At 47.2% G+C, this 17,136-nt stretch overlaps 1 protein-coding gene across 8 annotated transcripts in view; it reads right to left on the bottom strand.

Annotated features, from left to right (window-relative positions):
- Positions 1-17,136, bottom strand: part of LOC112318827 (uncharacterized) — a 49,667-nt gene that overhangs the window by 11,814 nt on the left and 20,717 nt on the right. For 4 of the 8 annotated variants that reach the window (XR_011650503.1, XR_011650505.1, XR_011650506.1 and 1 more), the window contains 4 exons: positions 9,473-9,724; positions 7,678-7,823; positions 4,239-4,304; positions 1,593-1,777 (listed from right to left, as the gene is read on the bottom strand). Coding sequence is in view for 2 of the 8 variants with exons in the window: in XM_071219574.1 (XP_071075675.1) it covers positions 1,593-1,777; positions 4,239-4,304; positions 7,678-7,823 (397 nt within the window). In the remaining 6 variants the exon portion in view is untranslated. The remainder of the gene's footprint in view (positions 1-1,592; positions 1,778-4,238; positions 4,305-7,677; positions 7,824-9,472; positions 9,725-17,136) is intronic. The other 4 variants (XR_008425295.1, XR_011650507.1, XM_071219574.1 and 1 more) reach the window with 1 other exon arrangement.

Below are 17,136 nucleotides of genomic sequence, written 5' to 3'. Positions count from 1 at the left end.
GATTATAACAGGGCGTCCGCTCAGATGCCGTGGTGTTTGGACTGTCTGGCTACGCAAGGCTATAATTTAAATGCCATCGAGGACACGTAAGCTGGAGCGTGGAGACAGGGATACCGTAAAAATTTTGGGGTCCGTAGTCACAATGCAGATAAAATTGTTCCTTTGATCTCGCCACGCCAGAGCCTGCTGTCCAGAAGGGAAATGTCTTTGTGCTCCTGTCTTAAGCGGAGACAGATTTCATTTTCCATCGACATCATTTTGTTAGCACCACATAAAAGGCAACGTGTATTGTATCAGCAGAGCGGCGTTTTCCTCCGTTGTTATTTTTGGGTATTTTATGACTGTGCAGCGCTCCAAAAATTCGCCCCGCATACCCACATCTGGGTTCGAAGCGAGGAGACGGGCACTTCCAGGGTCTCTGCGTGAGCCGCCTGGCAGCACCGGTAGCTTAGAAATGAGGAGCGCTGTCGTTTTCTTCTCTTCTGTATACATTCTTTCCTGGATGGGGCACATTTTGTTTCTGAGACTCAGCAGAACACAGGCACACTTGTGCGTCTGACCCGGGAGGAAGCTCCGGCAGCGCTTCATCTGTAAGGACACACGTGCCGCAACTATGTGCGCAGTCACGGTGACCGTGTTCTGAGTGCGTGTCTCAGTTACTGGAACGCGGGCGACACGTGAACACTCGGGGGTCTTAAAGGAGGATTTCAGAGGGACGTACTGCACTTTCAGAGGAAGCGATGGTGTGGGACGTTGTCTAGTAGGCTCACTGTGCCTCCTTCTTGGAAACCAGGCAGAGGCTTAGCCCTGCTCACGCGCACGGTCTCGGGAGCTCGTGCCCTGGACCCGCTGACCTTTTTCTCAGGAACACACAGGGCACCTGATTTCCAGACCGCAGAATGTCAGCGGTGTTTCCGGGTCACAGTGAACCTTCGGTCTTAAGCATGTAGAGTTTGATTCTTTTTTATATTAAAAATGAGAAATCTTTTTCTAAAGAAGTAGACACTGAGTGAGGAATATTTTGCCAAGACTGAAGCTAATATTATAAATATCATTTCTATCCATCTCTTTAATCTCATTATACTTCAGTACAACTTCTAGTTTGTCTCCTAGGTGAAAATTTGGGGAATGATTGAAAGCGACTTGTCTAACGACCCAGAATGACATTTTTATTCTGTCAAACTCACGCTCTCAGGTGGGGAAACCTTGGTAATAAACGACTAAAGTCGGGTTTGAACAAGAAAAGCTTTCTCCTGCACACCTCGTCTGCCTCTTTTTCTTATTTCTGCCTTGATGTATTTTATCATATCACACATTCCTAAAAGCCCACTTTCTGACTGGAATTCTCTGGAACATGGGAAGTGATTTTAAAAGTTGATGGAAAATTTTAAAAGTTTAGTCGGTACAATTTCTGGAACAAATCAAAGTAAAACCACCCAATCGCCTTTGACATTTTCGCAAAACACCCATCAACAGGCCAGCCCTCGACCCCCAAATGGAAGCCTGTTCCAACGTCTGAGTGCTTGGCACTCAGCAGAAAGGCTTCCAGGTGGGCACCCAAGGAAAGGCTCCCAGCATGCGATGTCACCCACCTGTGGCAGGACAGCAAAGGCTCTGGCGCAGCCCCATAATGAATCCCAGGCAAGCTCTGCACCTCCCGGAGCTCGGGACCTGGTCACGTGACACCGGCCCCCACCTGCCGACAGGTGTGGCCCTCCGTTCTGCGGATAGATTCCTGGCCAACGAAGAGTCCATGACTGGCATTTTGCCCAAACCTCTGTAAAACATAAACGATGTGTAAAAATGCCAGGATATAAGAAAAATAACTCTGCTATGGATTCTAAAAAGAATTTATCCATCTACGAAAGTCTGGGAACAGCCCATGATGGATGGAGCATTTCCCGTGATCCAGGGCACAGTGATGAAAAGGGCATGACAACGAACAGCAACAAAGGTAAGGGGTGTGTCCTTGGCGTCTAAAGACGGTCGTGGACAAGACACTGGATATTTTGTGTCTGTTTTTAAAATTGATTTTTAAAAAACTCGCGTTGACATTTTTCTGGAATCCATAATTGCTAATGGTTATTACAAGGATCAGCCGGAGGCTAATTTCCTAAAAAGACTTCTGAAGCGGGGAAGGTAAGCAGCCCGAAGGCTATGCAAGCAAATACCGCTTTCCGGCTAATGAAACACTCAGTGTACACTGGGGTTTTTAAATATCTGCTGGTCATCATAGGGAAAGTTCAATAAACCTGGCACAACGCGTATGTACAGATAGAATCAGTGGCATTGAAAATATATGAAAAACAGTGTAAAATCTTTTCTAATCAGAAGAAGATACCAGAGACTACAGGCACTAGAATAGAAGGCATACGTAATTATTTAAAATCAACTATTAAATTATGAGAGAGCTTTAACCACTAGGAGTGTAAAATTCCAGAAGAAATAATGAAACAAAGAGAGAGATTAAATTAAATTGGCAGTGAAAGTAAATAAAAATATATAATGGGGAACGTTGCTCCATTTCGGAAGATGTGGGGGAAAGAGGAGATCATTAGAACATTTGTAAGTGAATGAAAATCACGCCATTGCATGTTCACGGAGGCGCGTTCTGACCTCGAGCGCCCCTCAACATGGTCTGCAGCAAGCCGGCTCAGGTGCACTGGTGATGATTCTGATTAATAAGGTAATTGTCGGGTGTTAGTAACATCCATGTCATTCTTCATTTGATGAATAAAAAAGCACCAATGGGCTTATGATAAAGACAGTAAGTATCTGTAGCCTCTTCAAAGACAGGTTAATCCCATCATGCCCTTTTTAAAGAATGGAAGCATTCTGAATAAACAACATATAGATGTTATTAGTCAAAACCACAAAATTGTTCTAGGCATTGAGGGAACCCAACCTGCGGTTGTTTTTGCTCAACACTGAATGATTCCGCAGGCCTTTTGGAGATCTCGTGACTGTGAGCAAATTGATAGGTAGCTGAAAATCTCATAAACGAGGCACTAAGTGAGCCGAAACAGGGATACAGTTCTCACTGCACCACGAGAGTCCGTCGCTAACTTAATCAATTCTCTTCAAACTATTTAGGTAGGAGCCTGTCTTTGGGGGACCCTATCTTTGGGGGAGGCCTCTTGCATGATGAGTACTTGAGGAAATTAGGAGAGAGAGAATCATAAATAAACCTCGGGAGAGAACTATGGGTAGGAACAGAATCTGGCGGCATTCTCAAAGAATTCCACACTCAACATGGGGAAATTGGGAATACGTCCCCAAGGAATAGATGGATGTCATCGAGGACAATACCTGCAAGTGGCTCAGATTGTGACACGTTACACTTCTGTGTCTGGTTCCAAAGTGGGGTGGGTCCCAAGTGGCGTGCTCTCCGGTGTCCCAGCTTCTGGAGCCGCCAGGGAAATATCCGAACAATTAGGGCTCTTAGGAATGTGGAGCTAACGTCCTGCCACAGGACAGACAGGAGTCACAGCTGCTACTGCGACAGAGGGTCTGCAGATGTCAGGGCCGCACGGCCAGTGAGGTAATTGCAGGCAGGAAGGAAGGGATACAATTTTGTTATCAGAAGATTACCCCCCGCTTTGAACTCCATGGCTCCGGCACTGACGTCAGCGCTTTGGGGGCGCAGACGTGAACAGGAGGCCGTGGTGGGGAGGGAGTGGGGGCTGGACACCGCCCCCATGGAAAGGGACGGGCCAGGAGCACTGAGGTGTGTTGGAGAGAGTGCTGTTGGACTTACCGGGTGTCTGTGAGTGGTAAGACATGTTATCAGCTAAAGCTGGTCTTGCAAAGACAAGAACCAAATAATGAGGTTTATCTCTAAGTGCGTCAGAACGACGGCTTGCACATCTCACAAAAAGAAGATAATGTTTAGACACAGATTTATTAGGTGGCAGCTCTCCATGAGGCTGCCTTTGCTTATTAGTGTCTGAGCCGAGCAGCAAACAGGAGGCTGATATTCCCACTACAAACCGAGAATGGCTTCTTTGTCAGCGTCCCCCGCTGTTACCAAAAGTCAACAAGTTATCAAAACCTCTACAAGCCTTTTTGCCAAGGCTAGAATCAAGGTGCCACATTTCTGCAGGAGAACTTTTAAGACTACATAATGTGAGCAATATTTCACTGGCAAACCAGTACGTTTTTACTCACAGGTTATTGAGACTAATTGAAAAATTTCAACTGAACAATTCCTTGCTTTTCTGAGGTTTTCAATTACTTACCGCTGAGCATAGGAAGCCGGTTTACTGTTCTTTGCAGGTGAACAGGACAGGGGGGCTTTGGTTGACCTGCAAACAAGGATCGTGTCTGAGAAACAGTTCTGGATCCATCCTACCAACCCCAGAGATCGGGGACGTCCCCTCTCCTCCACCTCAGAAACCCTGTCCTGCCCAGACACTAGGCCTCCCTGGGCTTTGGGAGCAGCGCAGGCTCCTCTGTCCTGACTCGCGCTGAGCTACCGGCAGAGCACTAAACGGCCACAGATCATCACAGGCAACTCCTAAGCCACGTCTCCCTTGTTCTGGTGAATTTTGGAGTTAGGACAAGAACTTTATATCTGTCTTGTTAAATCTGGCCTATTATTTCAGACTAAGCAACTCCTGATTGCACAATCCCAGAGAGAACCCGTCACACCATCATCTGTACCCACAGGGACACCAGGAGATGTCCAGTGTGTGGCTCCGGCCCCCACTGTCCTCCGAAGTAGCCTTGAATACTTCTGAACATATGTATATATATTTTGAATCCTGAAAGATTTCCTCAATATATTAGATGTTCTGTAGTTTACTGGCATCTTAAATGTCATGGGACCTTACCAAAGTTTAACTACTGAATTAGCAGGGCTCCGCAGTACCTTTAAAGCTGTAAACCTATCAGGACAAGAGCTATTGCACACTCTGGGAGGGGGGCCGCGAAGAGGGAGGATGGTTAATTTCTTTCCTGGCAGGTGAACAGGAGGTGATTAAGAAGCAGTGTGAACAAAATATTGATAGTTCAGGAAAATGACACAGGCATATTTTTTAACAGGGGGAGGAGGAGGGCTTAGTCCTCCCAAGTTCTCACTGGGAGTCCACACACTCTCACTGGACATTTACCCAGGTGTCCCACACAGAAAATCTTATGATTTAATGCATCGGAATCATTCATGTAGCTTTTTCTGGTAAAGCCAAATCAAGCTAAGACTTTCTGGTTTAACAGCACTCACAGGTAGAAGAAGAATGCATCAAACCATACAGTATATTTTTCCTACAGCCTGAGTCTTAAGATTCCTTCATTCCTGGATATTTCTCTTGCCTCCCAGACTTCCTCATGTCTATTATTTTTTCCCTTCCTCTCAATATATTCATGCACACACACGCAACATTCCAAACACAGCAAGTTAATATCTCCTCTATTATCTCCTTGTTGTTAGTTAAAGAAAAAATAGCTGACAAACCGATGCACGGTTTTCAGCCCGTCTGCAGGCTGATGGCCCGGGTTCCCTGCACATTGTGTTCTTCCATCTGCAGTATTTGTGGGCCGTCCCAGAAGAGCTGTGCTTTCATGCACAGGTGAAGTCAGTGCCTACAGGAAGCACCAGAGCTAATCTGGTGCTGTAATTAGTTCTGTGAAAAATCGTCTAGTCGGGTCTTATTTGTTCCCTGCAGCAAACGTTACCTCTGAAAGCAGGCCAATATATTTAACGACGACCCACAGGAAAACCGTTCCTGTCCATTCAGAAGCAAGCATCTTCCACCTTCATTTACCTGGCCTACATCGCACGTTTTCAAACGTGGCACAAAATGCAAGCTCACGTTCAATGTCCCTTGAAATTTGTGTATTTCGATGCAACGTGGAATATTTTAGGTGAGGTATGTCCACTGAGCGTGTTTCCTGAAGAAACATTTGCCTTATGGAGCTCTCTCCAGCTAGCACTGGAGTTCTTTATGCAAAGTACAAAAACCCCACGTGACAAGGGTTCTTGCCCCGGGGCGGTGTCTGGGGGTAGCAGCGGAGGGGAGGGGAGGGGAGGGATGCTACAGGCAGTAGTGAGTGGAGAGAGGCCGAGGATGCGGAGAAAAGGTGTACAACACTCAGGAAATCTCCCACACCCAGATGACCGGGTCCGAAGCACCCACGTGCGTCTGCTGAGAACCACCGACCCAGGCATTTCGATTGAATGGTAGTTATATTGTGCTGTATACGTATTTTATGACTGTCTCTCTTCCCAAACATCCGTAAGCAGTTTCTGGGAAAACATTTTCTTTGACTCAATATAGGCAAAACTAAAAGCACGCACAAACAGGCAGAATGACTTAGGTCATTTTGCGGGCTTCCTTCACATCGTTGGGACGAGAGCTGAATCGCAGAATCCCTCTGCCCTCTGGCAGCTCGGTGACTCTGCTCTGTTTAGAGAAACTGTAAGGACCACGGCAAATCAGGGAAGGCAAGACCCCAGATCACAGTGAATATTATGCACTCTGACAGGCGCCCATGTCTCATCGTTTTATCGGTGATCCTATCGCTGTGATTTGTCCTACAAATCTCCCGGTCCACACACTGGGCTTCCTGACCCCCGCTGGGACACCTCGTTCTCCAAAACCATTCGGGGCTGGGACTTCTTCTGAAAACCTCCAGCCACAGCATGTTTAAACATGAACTGCACTCGGGTGCGGTGACGAAGTCCGCACCCTGGACCGCAGTCAGGAGCCAAACAACTCGTGTTAAAAAAAAAAAAGTGAGGAAGGTAATAAAGTGGGAGGAGGGAAAGCAATCACCAAACTGTCCCAGACAGACATGGAATCAAATGGGAGGTGGGGGACGCAGCGTGGGGAAGTGGGACGAGGACAGTGGCCTGGTCCCCTGCTGTAACCTGAGGGACCTTCTCCCCAGCCTCCACGGAGCGGCCACACCTTTCCCTGCCTGACTGCAGCTGCGGCTGCCGCCGCAGAAGGAGAAATTACAGCTTCCCACGCTTCATTTCCCCTCTTACCTATAATCCCCAGGTCCAGTCTGTCTGACCACTCGGCAAAGTTGTCTTTTTTGTTTTGGGTTTTTTTTGTTTTTGCTTTTTAAAAACCTCGAGCACAGCTTTAGGGGGGCCACTTCCCCATGCTCTACACACAGTGGAGCAGAAGCCACCCCTGGAACCATCAATGAGGAAAAACGCCCTGCCGGGACATGAAGTGGCACAGAGGACACGCGCGACAGCTTCTCGTAATGGAGACTGTCATGTGTGTCACTAAAAGCCATCGTTTCCGCAGGCCGTCCTTGCAAACCTGCTCAGATGCTCGGCAGACCGGACAGAGGGCCTCCCAGAGGCCTGCTCACCTACTGCACACGAGCGGTTTGGCTGGGCCCCACGGAGAGCTGCCCGGTTCACTTCTGCGTATTTACTTGTATGTTTGAAGAGAGCGAAGATGAAAGCTATTATCTGACACACGTCACGTTCAGTGGCACCCAGATGTGTATTATAACGGCCCCGGTGACACGGGTGCAGTGGCCCCAGCTCCCAGTGGTCCCCAACCACTGGGTGCATTTACGTGTCCTCCCGCCAGGCTGGCCTCGGTGACGCAGCAAGCATTCCGTGAAAAAGAAAAGGAAGAGAGCCGGGGCGGGGGCAGGGATCTGGATGGAGAGAACTGAGCGTGTCAACTGGACCGGAAGAGGGGACCTACGCACCTGAGTCCAGCCTGCGTCCCCGTGCAGCGCGCTCTTCTCTGGAGACAAACCGTCTCCCTGCCCGGTTTGAGGGACCCTCGTGGAAGATGCAGATCAAACCGTCTTCGGGTTCCTTGAGGGACTGGCTGCTGATTTTGCCAATATCCCTGGTGAAAAAAAAAAAACAGAACGGGAGATACTACGTGAAACTCAGGCCACTCTAAGCAAATTAGCCATTCAGAGAGGTTAAAATAGATTTTTATCCAAAAATCGATCAATCAGCCAAAATTGATTTTTATCCTCTTACGGAAATGTTTTCCAATCCAACCCACCCACAGAGGCCTGCCAGCCTCTCATGCCCTAAGTGTTTGCCTGTCTAGGCCGCTAATTTGGCCCCCGACGCCACTGTTCGGGTTCACCCCACGTGAAGCAGGTCTTGTCAAACCACCACCAGGCCCGAGGCAAAGATGAGACAGTTTGGCTGCGTCCGTGACGCAGATTAAGGGTCAGAATCAGTTTCCACTTGGATGTGTCTCCCACGCGTAGAAAGGTTTGAGATTATTCAATCGTGTTCATACATTTGTTATATAAATCTAGATTTCGCTGCCAAACATTAAGTATATCTGCTTTGCTTTCTATCGTTCAGTTTCCCTAAAGAGACTAGTTAATCTATCTGAATTATACCACGCTGTCTTCATACCATTTTTCTAGTCCACGATAATAGTTGAATTTTCAGAAAGGAAATCTTACAACAGGTCTCCCTTTCGATTAGGCTCAAGGAAGGCAAGCAAATGTGTTTCTTTCCTTTTTACTAATGAACTAGAGAATCCTGGTACTTTGCCTCAAAAATACTGTACGAGACACTGTTTGGAAAAAGGGTTAATACAAATAAATAGGTCAGCTATACTTGAAGAAATTCGAAATCACAGGGAATCAGACTTGGTGTTACAGAACGTTGAAACATTCTGAGTAGGTCACAAAAACACCAACCAACCGGCCTGCGCGGTGACGATTCCTAGCGTTGGACTGACCCATGTTACCGATTTTACCGGGAAGGACTTCCTCACGCTTTCAGTGCTGCCGCCTGGTGCTCCACGTCACAGCTGGAAGTTCTGAAAGGCCACCCGAGTTTGACCCTCTGCTTCCGCGCACGGGCCTGCCTGCGTTTTGGAGGCAACACTGCCTTCGTAGATCAATGGTCCTGGGATTGGCAAAACCCCTCATTTCAGATGGGGAAACTGAGGCTCAGAGACTCAACAAGGGCGTGCAAAACGAGGTCCCCCAACTTCTGCACAGGCGCTCCGCCAGGCCTCCTTTTGACAGCAAATAGAATAGATGACTGCTTTGCTGCACTTACGTTATTTTAAATGCTGCGAAGGACATACATGTTTCATTGATGACTATTAGGGTCTCTTGTTTAAAATGCCGGGGAGTGTTTGGAGTAGCCCGGGAAGGGTAGCTAGAATGGATCCTGACGGACACGCGGACACGCTGGGGTGGCAACAAGGAGTTTGTACAAAACTCTGGAATGGTCCCAGGAATTGCCTGGGTCTCATCATCCTCTGTCATCTTGCACCGATTACAGTGTCATCTACCGGCTTCTGTTCTCTCTCTGACACTCCTTTTGCCTAAAGAAGTTTAAGAATCTCAGGAGCTTGAAAGGCAGTAGTAGAGTCCAAATGGTGTTCTTAATTTTTTTTTAATTGTTGTACATTTTTTAATTAAAATAGTTCCAGGGCAATTTCTCAGCCTGGAAGTTGGGACAGCTACACGAACTCCATTTAACGTGCTAACGATCTAGCACTTTCCCACTTACAGTAAAGCCCATTCCGATTCCTCTAGACGCCTTGAGCCTGTCAGCACAGAAGAGCTCTGTTGCAGGGACAGGACCGGAGGCGAGTGACGTGTTCTGAGATGGAGGATGTACGAGGGCTTCGCCTGAGCCCTCGGCGCCGGGAGCTGAGGGCATGCGAAGGGGAACAAGATGCCATCACTCCGTCCACTGAAAACTTCGACAGAATTCTGCCGTTTAAAAGTCCCTCCTCACACGCAATGGAATCTGCTTCACCTGGGGATGAAGTTAAAGAAATACAGGCACGCAGCAGTCACAGATCTCAGAGGGCAGCTGGGAGAAGACCCATCCTTTGCATAAAAAAGGTTACTTTAAATGAATATTTCAAGCTTTTGCCTCCCCCCCCATGCATGCCCCATTACTTGAGGATATGTTGTGAATTCATGCCCAAATGCTTTCCCTCATCTTTTCTTTCGTCACATATTTGCCTCTTCATCTCTGAAAGCCATCCTGGCCTATGTGAGCTCAGGCAGCAAGAGCAGCCTGCCCTTCCGGAGTGAGCGATGGCTTCCCTTTGTCCCCGGGCCTGCCTTTGCACCCACTCGCCTGGCTTGGCGTGGAGGCCGAGCAGACGGCCCTCCCTGCAAGATGCCAGAAGGGGCCGTGGAAGCCAAGGGCCTTGGGCTCACGAGCTCCAGCCCGCCTGCTTGGCAGGGCTGAGATGCTGAGGTCTGCATCTCTAATAAACCCTCGCTGCCTCTCCAGTAACGACAGCCTGGGGCTGCTGGGAGGGGCCTCTTTTTATAGGAAACACACTCACAAGGATGTAATATTATCTTGCTGAATCCTTTGATTCAACAGGGTTTCTTTTCGCTCCCTCCCTTTATTCTGCAGACCCCGTGAAGGGAGCCTGAGTTCATTCTTATGCAACAGTGGTGTGTGAGCAAAGTCTCTGCTGAGCTCAAGATCTTTGTAGCCATGTGCTTAAAAAAAAAAATATCTCGCCACTGAATGTCTTTTTACAGGATGAAAAGACTTTTAGGTTCAACATTTGTTAGGCTTTGATGCAATCAGATGCAATTTCAGTCTCCTTGAAGCGCACGGCCCCGCCTCCCCGCGTCACACACGGGAGTCGGATCGCCGCTCTCCTCGCGGGTGTCTTACACATGCAATCTATTTTCCTGGAGAAAAATGGGATCTTTGTGTCTTTGTCTCTCCGGCAAGTCCTGGCAGAGCTGGGACTGTCGAGGCACGGGGTGGGGGATGGGCCTGGCAGGCCCTCCCCGGCTTTTCTGTTTCTGTCATTTCTGGCCACTCAGCAGTATTCGAAGGTCTCAGAGAGGGGCCCGGAGGGAGGGGGTGCTTTTCACTGATGAAAGCCGGACTGGGAGGCCTGCCCCATGCTAATGACCAGGGAGAGAGGGGGGAGCCGGAGAAACTTTTACTGTGCTCTAATGAAAAAGACTCTCTGGAAATGGCTCATTTACAAAATCGCACACGGCAACATTTCCAGATCTCAGGGCAGAAAGCCCCTCTCCACATTACGTTGTGGGTTTCATGGCTCTCAGCCTGGCCCAGGCCCGTGCAGCTCGTTTAGTTTTCCACCGGCGGCTTCTGGTTCTTTCTGCCCTCATTTCCTTATAACCTAAATGACAGCCCAATGAAACATCTGCATTTTTTAATCTGGAAACCACCCCCTCAAAGAAAACTATTTTGCTTTTCTTCTAAAAGTTCCAGATGTTCTGGCTCCTTCGTGACTGCAATGCATGCAAGTGTATTTTCTGCCATTTCACAGACAGAGAGCAAGACGAACCGACCAGACGCTTCCATAGGAAAAGCTTTGCGATGCGCCAGCAGTCACTGTTTCTGTCTCTTTGTAACGTTACCTTCATGATACAATATATCTTACTGCCTTTTAGCACTTTCCGCTTGAGCTGGTGTTTGAAACCTCTTTGTGGGCTGCGAAAGAGTTCCAAACCGATACCGTGATCCGTCCGTGTCCAGGAAGAGGAAAAGAAGTTGCTGCTTTTGTTTTTGTTTTTCTGTTTCTGTCTTTTTAATTTTTTTTTTCTGTGAGAGAGAAGAAGTTGTAAGCTACGTGAGACAACAATGGACTTTAACTCGGTTTCCGGCTTCGTATACACAGAAAGGATTCATCAGTATCTTGCCTTGAAGTGTCTGGATGAGTTAAAAGAGTCTCGAATGCATTTCAAGAAAAACCTGTTTCCCATAATTAATAACAGGAAGCAGGGTAAACAGGCATTTGCTGACAACTGAAACCGAAAGAGCCACACACACACACACACACACAGACACACACACAGGCGTGGGAGTGGGCTGGAATGTCACTGTGCAGTTACCCCAGAAGGGGCCCGGAGCCCAAGTCTGCAGGCAAAACTCACATAAAACGGTCACTCCTTTCCCATTGCAAGGTGATCTCTGACCATGTAAATACATGCTTGCAGAATGCAATCATTTCTCCCACCGGTTACTATTTGAAAGTGATCTCGGGCTGTTTATGTCCTTTAACATTTAGGCAGAAAATCCTTATTTTCTGGAGTATAGCTTTTCCAGGCAGTCAAGTGAACATGAAAAAGGACAATCTTTTCTTTATTAAAAAATTATTACGACATTTCGGAAGGCTGTCCTTGCTGCACGCTTCTGGAAATGCGAAGGCCGGAGAGGATGATCTTGGTGTGTGTATGGTGTTGCTTTGGGGGTGGGGGGGAGCATATTCATGAGACCTTAGGCAAATTACATGCAAGTCGTTAATTAGACACAAAGGGTCACGGGGCAACTTGACCCACTTGTGCTGAAAGCCCCAGACAGAGCTCCCCGGGAAGGCATGTGTCTTCACCCCGCTGTGGCACCCTGGAGGGGGACGGTCCCATCTCAGCTCCGGCCCTGGGAGCAGCAGGCTGAGGTGCGGTGCCGTTTCCCTCTTTCCTAGAGACACTGAGCTCGACTTGACTTCGGAGCGTTTTTACAGAGTTCGCTGCTTGACGTGCAGTTAGGTTTTAGGTATGCATGTCTTGATCCTTTACCTGAAAAATGTTTATTACAGCAAAGGAAGATGAAGCCAAAATGTTTATATTCGGTTTTGTGGGAGGAACAGGAGAGGCCGGGCTGACGGCTGATGGGGGCTGATGGCCATGGAAAGGCATGCCTTTGCTTTACGACGCACTGTGTTGCAAAGGGAAGGGTGGGTTTTGACGCTTCCAGGGTCCTAACAAGAAACCTAAACTGCCTCCCATGGCCAGAGTTATGAGCTTTCCTGGTAAGCTCCTCGGAAGTGACATCTTAACGCCAGACCAGTGAGGGGGGCAGTGACCTGGGAGCCAGGGCCAGAGGGTTTTGATTGTACCTAACACACAGGGTCTGGCACAAATTATGCCCCTCTTTTATTACAAACGCTTTTATCACAAAGTCACAAGCATGTCGTTCTGTAACATCACAGGATCACACTCAAGCACACCCCATGACACTTTAAGTGCTCAAATTAAAACTATAAGTTATTGCACTCACATTATTACCCTACCAGCCACACTCAAGCCGCCCTTACTACTGCCGGACCCTGTCTAGCCACATAACGGACCTAGTTGCTGAAAGTCAAATTTATCTTTTTTTTTTTTCTTTTAGCTAAATCTGCAGTAGACACAGATTTAAGGCAGAGGGGTTATACTCAGAGCTGACTAGGTTCGATTAAAAACCCATAAATTGCCTCCTATTTTGCACATACTTCCATGAAGAAATGTAAGCATGAAACACTCTAGCTCCAGAACCTTGTATTTGTTGGAGAATTTGGAGCCTACCAAATAAATTTAAAAAGACAATTATCTGGAAGAAATATCAGAGTGAGGCTTGTTAATCACAAGTGAAAGTAAGACATAAGGTGTAAAATTTTAGTGAGTTCGTAGACCAGTAAGGAAAGTATGTAAAAACTTAAAGGGCTGAAATGTCAAGGGTGCTGATTTGGGGTTTTGCTGAAGAGAGAATGTACTACATAGGCCGATTATTAGGACTGTACCGATCATTCAGAGTGGTGTTTGTTAAAAAAAAAACAACAACAAACATGTTAATGAACCCTAAATGACAAAAAACAATGTTGCCACAGGAAGAAAAGTAAAGCCCAGCAGGGCTAATACCATAATTATACCATTTGTAAACTTGACGCTTTGGAAAATATAAACCATTTTTCTAGAATTTTTAGGCAAGGATTCTTGGAAGACTTTTACGTATAAACTATAGACTTTTAAGTATCAAACATAAGTTTTTATGGAAACAATGAAGAGCAACCAATTTGAACATAACCCTTTTCACGGGCAGATTGCCGTGCTCTCTGAAGTCGCTCTCAAAGTGGTCCGTCATAAAGACCCTGCAGAGTCCAGTGGCCGCCGCCCAGTGGAATGATACCCCCTGGAGCCCCCGAGCCCTGGAGCTGGTGGCGCCTGCTGCTCAGGTACGTTGTGCTGAATGGAATCACCAGCCCCTGGCCAGGATATCGGCCCCTCCCTTCTTCCTCTGCATCCGAGCGGCAGGTGTGCGCCTTCGGGTGGGACTGCTGGGCAGGCTGTGGCGTTAGAACAGCTAGGAGCTCCCCGCAGAACTGCCGGGCTCAGAGCTTCCTCTTGCTGGTGTGGAAAAGTACGCACGAAGATTCCTGTCTTAAAAATGAGATCCGAACCAAAAAAAAAAAAACTATACCTGTGAACCTCAGTAGAATACTGGGCACGGACCAATGTTTTGACCAGAGGGTTGAAACATATAAAGCGAAGTTCCAGGTCAGCCCGTGTCCATTCTGTGACTGGCACGTCTGTTGGGTGACGTGGCGTGTGTGCTGTGCGTGGCTTTCGCCGTCACAGCCACGGGTGCTGGGAGGTTTCTTTGTCATCTTGTTTTCTGGTTTACTTTTAGGGAACCTCCCTCAGGAAAACCTGAAAGTCTATTTCCTGACTTTCGCCTTTTATTTTTAAATTTTTATTTGTGTATGTGCGTATCTTTTTTATTTTTTATCTTTATGATGTTATGTATTTACTTATCTATGTATTTAGTCCCTTGTAAACTTTCTCGTAAGGGTACTTTAGAGAAATAAAGTACACGAACAGGAGTGGAAGCTGGAGCGTTCTTCTTGCCCCCTGTCCCTCTAGCACCCCCTGGGGTCTGCTTGGTGCCTAGCGAGGGCCCAGCCCCAGCAGGGAATCAGGCCTGCCAGCTGGGCCCAGGGCATTGCCCAGGGCATTGCCCACGGCCGGCTGGGGAACCCAGGAAGTCGCGGGGACGGCCTGAGTCTCCCACGCAGGACCCCCAGTTCCAAACCCTGCCCACCCCCACTCACCCCCTCACGCCGTGTGGTCACCCTCAGACACAGCTCTCAGACCAGCCCCTGCTCCTGGAAGCAGGGGCGCCCTTCCAGCCCCACCCGGGGCCCTGCGGATCTTGGAGTCCTGGGTCCTGTGCGCTCGTCAGCGCATCTCACTCTCGGTCATCAACATCCTCCCCAGCACCGCCCCTGCGATGCACCTCAGACCAGCGGTGGGAACGTGCCATCGTGTTAATAACGTGCTGGCAGCAGGGCCGTGAGGATGAAAGGGCGGCTGTGCGCATCCACGCTCGGGTAAGTGGTGGTTGGGACGGGCTCGCGTGGACGCAACAATTAAGATTTTATTCACAGCATAAGTATAGGTCAGGGTGGACAGGGGCGTGGTCTGCAGACGTTAGGGCTGCTGACTCTTCCGTCGTAAACAACAGAACGTGTCTAGGATGTAAAAGTCATCTTTAAAAAAAATTTTTTTGCCTTCAGCCAGGATGGTGCAGCTCAGTGGCTTGAGCGTGGGCCTGTGAACCAAAGGGTTGCAGGTTCGATTCCCAGTCAGGACACATGCCTGGGTTGCAGGCCAGGTCCCCAATAGGGGGCATGTGAGAGGCAACCACACATGGATGTTTCTCTCCCTCTCTTTCTTCCTTACTTACCCTCTCTTTAAAAATAACTAAAAACAATCTTTAAAAAACAACAAAATGTTTTGCCTTCAGTAAGAGCAAAATGGTGAACTATTACTGCCAAGCAATTAATATTATTCTTCCTTTCCCACCATTTCCACCTTCAAAAGAAATCCAATTTGCTTTGCTAGAGGGGAAATTATGCTTATAAATGTTCATTTTAGAAAGTAAAAGCAGCAGTTTGTTTGGTGGTCTAACAGGGAGAGTGTGTTTCATCCCTAATATATTCAGAAGCTGATTCAGTTCTGCTTCACAAAATCTATAAATATTTAAGAATAAAGTCGTTTTTAAGTATAAGTTATATTTTCAGTTTAAATAAAACATGTTAATGATGTTGCTTAAAGGAATTCCCAACTTTTTAAGAAACTGAGCTTGCTTATAGACCGCTTAGTATAGAAGCTAAGTATGCCCTGTGAACTCCGCTGGAGTTTACTTGCTTCCAGATAGAAGGTTTATTGGAATTTTCAAAACGTGGGGCATAAATTCCCCCTGAAAGAAAACTAGAGCAACATGCACACAACTTTCAGGCCCTGATGCCATTCCATTCCATGGTTTTATGTCGCATGGCACCCACTGTCCCGGAAGGTCTCAGCGCGCTTTCATGGACGCGGGGTAAGCAGGCTGTGCACGGAGAATAGCGCCCAAGCCAGCTCAGCCCGCCTCGGGTGTCGCCTCGTCCCCTAGTAAGTGTCCCGTATAAGCAGGGGGTGGGTTCCTTCTGTCGGAGCTCACACCCTTTTAACGAGGCTTTTTTAAGATCCTGTCTTCCCTGGCTCCCACACTTCACAGGGTAGGGGTAGTGTCAACTGCCTTTAATGTCTCTGGGGAAAAGACTTATTAAACCGCAAAACCTCGGATTTTTCTCTTTTGGGGGTATGTTTTGCAGTTTTTCTTGTAAATTCTATGTCAATAAACAGTAATCTAGCCAACTTTCTTTGAGTTTACATTACAATTTCATATAATAAAAATGCTTCCTTTTAGAATGGTTGTTAAGCAAAACCATTCAATGTTTATTTTTCCTTCACTGCAATACACAATTTTAATTATACATAATGCAGCAAATTCTTTTTTTCTAATAATTAGCTCCTACTAAGCTAACTGGGCAGATCATAAAATTTAGTGTCAAAACATTATAAACAGAGAACTTCTCTATTTTTTTTATATTATGTTACTATATTTGCATGTATAATTTCAGGCAGAATTATTTGGTTATAGTCTTAAAGCTCTATAAGAAAATATTTCTAATACTAATTATTAGTTGCATAAACTTTAAATATTTGAGACATTTGTGGTTTTAAGGGGCAGTGTGTTTTTGTTGTTGTTAGTGGGATTGGAAAACCTTGGACCCAGGAACCTGACAAAACTACCAAAGAGCCATTTCATCCTGCTCCCTCACAGTACTCACTGTATTTGCCGAAAATGGAACAGACAGAGCTGAATAGAAGACCCAACGGACAACACACGCCAGTTTCTACTCTGACACAATCTTGAAAACATCTCAAACATGCAATCAGGGTTTAAGCACGCCGACTTCCCCCAAATCCAATTTCCATAACGATGGGGCTGTATATCAGTAACCCTGACACAATAAATTCCTGTGCCCTACCTAGAGCGAAACCACACACATCCCTTACAGCATCTTCCGAGACAAGAGAAGTTCCCCTTAACATCTGTGTGGGAGCACAAAAGGC

This window comes from Desmodus rotundus, chromosome 10 (assembly GCF_022682495.2).
Source record: "Desmodus rotundus isolate HL8 chromosome 10, HLdesRot8A.1, whole genome shotgun sequence".
NCBI lineage: Eukaryota > Metazoa > Chordata > Mammalia > Chiroptera > Phyllostomidae > Desmodus > Desmodus rotundus.
The sequence above is the reverse complement of the archived record's forward strand: the minus strand, read 5'-3'. Positions and strand labels throughout refer to the sequence as shown.